This window comes from Cheilinus undulatus, linkage group 4, assembly GCF_018320785.1.
Source record: "Cheilinus undulatus linkage group 4, ASM1832078v1, whole genome shotgun sequence".
Classification (NCBI taxonomy): domain Eukaryota; kingdom Metazoa; phylum Chordata; class Actinopteri; order Labriformes; family Labridae; genus Cheilinus; species Cheilinus undulatus.
This window is the reverse complement of record NC_054868.1, coordinates 48,479,430-48,484,294: the sequence shown is the minus strand read 5'-3', so window position 1 is coordinate 48,484,294 and position 4,865 is coordinate 48,479,430. Positions and strand designations below refer to the sequence as shown.

The window sequence follows — 4,865 nt, the reverse complement described above, 5'->3', positions numbered from 1 at the left end:
TCATGGACAAGGCGGTCCTGGCTTCTTTAAGTCTGTCCAGAAGTCTATTAGTTGTTTAGGGGACCCAAGGATGTAGGTGATGACCTTAGAGAAGGAGCAGCGGTCATATTTTGAGGGGTAGCCCTGAAACTGGTAGGGATTTGGTGGCAATGAGGGATTCAGTCCAAGTTTTTTCATGCACATTCCAATGTAAGCATCCTCAATGTTGAAAGGCTTTATTGATTTTGACACATTCACAAACTTCTCAGGAAGATCATTGGAGAAGACATATCCTATGCCATGAGCGTAGGTCGGGTAACTTGGCTCTGGGTACATCTCCTCTGGGACGTACCACTTCGAGTTCTTTGAGCGCAACACCGGCCGGTTCCACATGAGCATCCCTGTAAGGTAGTTCAGCCTCGGGATGCCCGGCCTCTGCAGCATGATCACTAGATTGTCAATGTTCAGGAACATATCAGAGTCAACTTTCATGGCGTAGGCGGCTGTAGGGCAGCGTGTCGCCAGCCAGTCCATGATCACCATTGTCTTGATAGTTAGATTTTTGTAAGTGTCCATAAAGTCGCTCTGGATCAGGTCGTGATGTTCCAGATCCTCCTCTTTGAGCTTCTGCTGTTGCTGCTCGATATTAGCTCCTCCAGATAGTCCCAGCATGAACAGAGTGAGCACCACCTCGCCCTGTACTTTCTTTTCTTTGCCCCATGTTTGACGGATGGCGTTCCGTGCTTCAACATTTCCTGGTGCGACTGGAATCATCAAAACCAGGAAAGGCATCTGGCTCCTGCACACCTCTGGTTTATCCATTATAAAGTGGTAGTTCCGTGGGTAGGCTTGATGGTACTGAGGCCAAGGAGGTGTAACAGCAGTGGGTACAGTTGGTGCTTTGGTAGGTGGTTTCGTAGGTGCTATTATAGGTGCTTTGGTAGATGTTTTTGTAGATGTGACAATAGCTGGTACAGCAGTGGTTTTAAGTATTTCCTGAGGTTTAACTCTGAAAAAAGGAGGAGGTAGAACAATCTGTCTGGTCCGATTGAAAAGCCTGTGGTAGTGTTGATGCAGGGGGAGACTGTCCCACCATGATGGCGTGCTCTGGGACACGGTGTAACACAAGATGAAGAGTAGAAAACAAAACAGAAGCAGGAACTGGAACCAGGATTGGAAAATAGGCTTCTTTTGATGACCTTCACTGAAATTTCTGAAAACACAAGAAATACAAAATCAATACCACTAAGTTCACATTAGTAGAGGAACACAGTTAGACCAATGAAGAATGGCTATGCCTGCTAATAGAGCTATCAGCAACCTATAAGAATTGCACTAATCATACAGTGATGTAAACTCTTCCACAAGGTTCTGCAGCTAAGCGTAACATGCACACGTATTGCATCTAGCCTTGTGGCCAATCAGTCCCTTTGCGCCAAGATTTGGAGTGAACAAATTTGGAAAATGTTCTATTTGCAATTTTTTTGCAATTTCTTTTCCAATATTGCAATTCTGATTTAAAATGCAATAATTGTTATTTTTAATATTAATGAGTTTTTTTTCAATTCTAATTGTTATGTATTTTTGAACATGAGTATGAAACCATTTCATATAATAACAAAAACAATATTTGGTAGATTAAACAAGGGCTAAACCATTCTGGAAAAAAATATCTAACTGCACTTGGATGTAGGGCTGAACGATTTGCAAAAATAATCTAATAATAAATAATCTAATCTAATCTAATTAATACTCTAATGATCTAATCTAAAGGGGCTTTGCCCCTTGATGCCCAGAGAGGGACCCAACTGCAGTCAAGATGGCTGACATGGGCGTCACTATACATCTAATCCATGCCGGAAGTCCCAAGCACAAGTTTCGTCTTTTTGTTAGACTCAGCTGCCAGTGCCTAAGCCTAACCCTTGGTGCTGGATCTCAAATATATCACCTTCCCCACTGCCTTACCCTGAACCTAACCACTTTGGTTTTAATGCCTAAGCCTAACCTTAGTATAGACTTGCGGTTGAGACTTCCGGTAAGGATTGGATGTAGAGCGACGCCCATGTCGGCCATCTTGACTGCAGTTGGGTCCCTCTTCCCGGAGATGACAGCTCCGGTGCACTCTGTAAGACGCACGAAAACTAAGATTATGTCACCATCAGTTAGTATGTGCTTGTTCAGAGAGATAGTACAAACAATAATGATAGAAATAATAATAATAATATTAATAATAATAATAAAAATAATAATAATAGATCATTAATATAAGGATATTCTGTATGCTGTTGCCTGACTATAAATTCTCAAATCATTTACATTTTAATCATGTCTGCAGCACAAAGCCATTTCCATTTTGTCAATATTTCTTTTTTGCAGTGATTTTCAGTATTTCTGCTGTTTTTTTCCAGTTAAATTAACAAAGTGCACAGTAGAGGAGTGCAGATGCACTAAGCCTTATAGCTGCAACTAATCATTGGTCTATTACAGTTTGGAAGGTAGTTTGGCAGTCAGTCTTTTTCAGTTCACTGTGAAGATAATGTTTATTTTGAAGTACTTTTTATTTCATTCACACCAAAAGATTTCAAATAATTTATTATCTTGTGCAAAAATAAACAAATTATTAGCATATTTTTTTCTTTTCTTGAAAACTCTTCCTTCACCATGCCCTCTCCCTAGTTGCTACAGTCAGTTATTCTAAGTATTTCCTAGAGAATGGCAGCATAGAAAACTTGACCATGGTGTCATAGCTTATTTTGTCTTTGCTTACTCTTGGGATAAACCCCATGAAATCTAAAGGAGACATTGATTTTGTGTGATTGATTTATTTTGTAGCAATAAGTTGAGTATACAACAACTATGTGAATGTGAGGTTATTAAAATAAATTGATTATTAGGTTAGAGGTGGAGGGTTTTAAGCATTTTTTATCAATACATTAAGAGAAGTGCCCTTTTTCTCACTTGAGCCCCTGCCCCCCAAAATGTCTCTGCACGTCCCTGAACCACGTTTGCTTTTCATGTTGTCAGCTCTCCAGAGAGGAGCAGGTGAATCAGATTTATTGACCATGAACATAGTTCACAAAAACACAATCACTTTGACCTGTTTAAAAGCTCTCTGCCAGCACTTTTATCCTACAAAAAGGTAAAACCGCTAAGTGTTGTTAGTTAAATCATGATGAAGTTTTCCCCCCTGTTACTGGCCATATAAGGGGCGTTTCTTTATGTTAAATGTGCACAAATCAGCTCAACTTTAAACAAAAACTTGTCTCCCTTTACAAATCTTCACATAGCTTGTGTAATTCAGTAATGACAAGGAGAAGAAGCTCTTACCTTTTCAGCCAGCCCACACCGGAGCCAGCCCCCCGACCCACCATGACTGACAGGGCCTTTCTTCCTCCTGGACTTCCTCAACTCTTCATCGCCTGAGACATGGATTAAATAATACACAAGTCAGCGATGACGCGTTAAACAGCAAGCTAACTAACTGTAACTTCCATGTCCGGCTTCTTTCCTCCTCCCTCTCTCTCTCTAAAAAAAAAAAAAGAGCTTTGAGATGATTTGTTCCCTGAATGAAGAAGTGATGGCGAGAGGGGAGGTGAGGGGAGGGGGGACATGTCATCCAGCCTCACACCTTCTGCTCCATCTCAGACTTCACTTATAGTCTGATTGGTCCCTCAAAATTAGAAGCAGCTCATCCCTCCAGCATCACCACAAGTGAAAATTTATTACATGGTGTCAAAAATGTAAAAAAAAAAAAAAAAAAACAGAAAAACAACTCGTTTCTCCATTTTCCCATTTTGGTCAAAAACGAGAAAAAAAACCCGGAATAACGAGAGTTTCTCCTGTTGTTTGAGTCTGGTTTCAACTAGGAAACAGATCTTCCAGAAAATACACTGACCCTGAGGCTAGACCAGTCAAAAACTACTAGTCCAAAGAGGGTAGGATGCTGTATGTTTTAAATCCGTCATTCGTTCATTTAACATTTGATTGATAGTTGAATAACAAATAAATGAAAAAATGACTCATCGTTCATTTTTCTGTTTTAAGAACCAAATCAAATAATGAAAATACTGTTCATTTTCTAGTTTTCATTTCTGAAACACAATCAAATAAACAGGAAATGATGCGTCTTTTTGACTTTTGCTATGTTGGGATCAAAGAATGTAACATGAAAAAACAGATGTAAGCGGTTAGTTTGATTGCAGTACTGATTTGCATAATCGGGTGTGTTGTGCTCAGAAAAGCCTCCTAAGAATCACATGCCCATCGCTGAGGAGTTCACGCTTCCTGGAATGATACACGGAACACAAACACACCAGGTCATGCAAATATTAATCCCCACTGTTTAAAATTGACATTATCCTGACTGCTTACGCCCGTGTTACCATATTACATTCTCTGTACATGTCTTTAGTCACACAGCACGTCACTAAAGACATGAGCCCAGTGTTGTTGAAAAGCCAGGATTTTAAAAATCTCATAAAGACACTTAACCAGAAAACGAGATTTGACTGGGTGCAAACATTTTGTTGAAAACTTCCTGCCAGAGTCGCACACGTTAGAGAGAAGACGTCCAGCAGCGGAAAAATGTGATCCACTTCTCCACAACAACGGAGCCTTATCTCAGCCTTACAGTTCAAAACACCGACAACGAGAAGTTAAAATGTTCCTGCCTTCAGACAAGCTTTTCCCCCATGATCACACAGGAGAGCTTCACGAATAAGGTCTAAAGATGCTCTCATCTCATGAACCTGTCAGAAACTGCTCCAGCGTTCATCAGCACAGATAGCAGACTAATATAATCACAGCTGTGCCTGAATGGAGGGTTTTGGTCTTCATGCATAATTGGTGAGTTTTGCTTCACCCTTAATGAGGAAAATAATCATTTT

At 40.3% G+C, this 4,865-nt stretch overlaps 1 protein-coding gene across 1 annotated transcript; it reads right to left on the bottom strand.

The window, feature by feature from the left end:
* On the bottom strand, positions 1-2,995 carry LOC121507787 (beta-1,3-galactosyltransferase 2-like). The gene is made up of 3 exons (XM_041784126.1): positions 2,938-2,995; positions 1,985-2,102; positions 1-1,192 (listed from the first exon to the last, which is right to left on the bottom strand). The coding sequence occupies exons 1-3, from the start codon at positions 2,993-2,995 to the stop codon at positions 1-3; spliced, it is 1,368 nt and encodes a 455-aa protein (XP_041640060.1).
* Between the last annotated feature and the right edge of the window lie 1,870 nt (positions 2,996-4,865).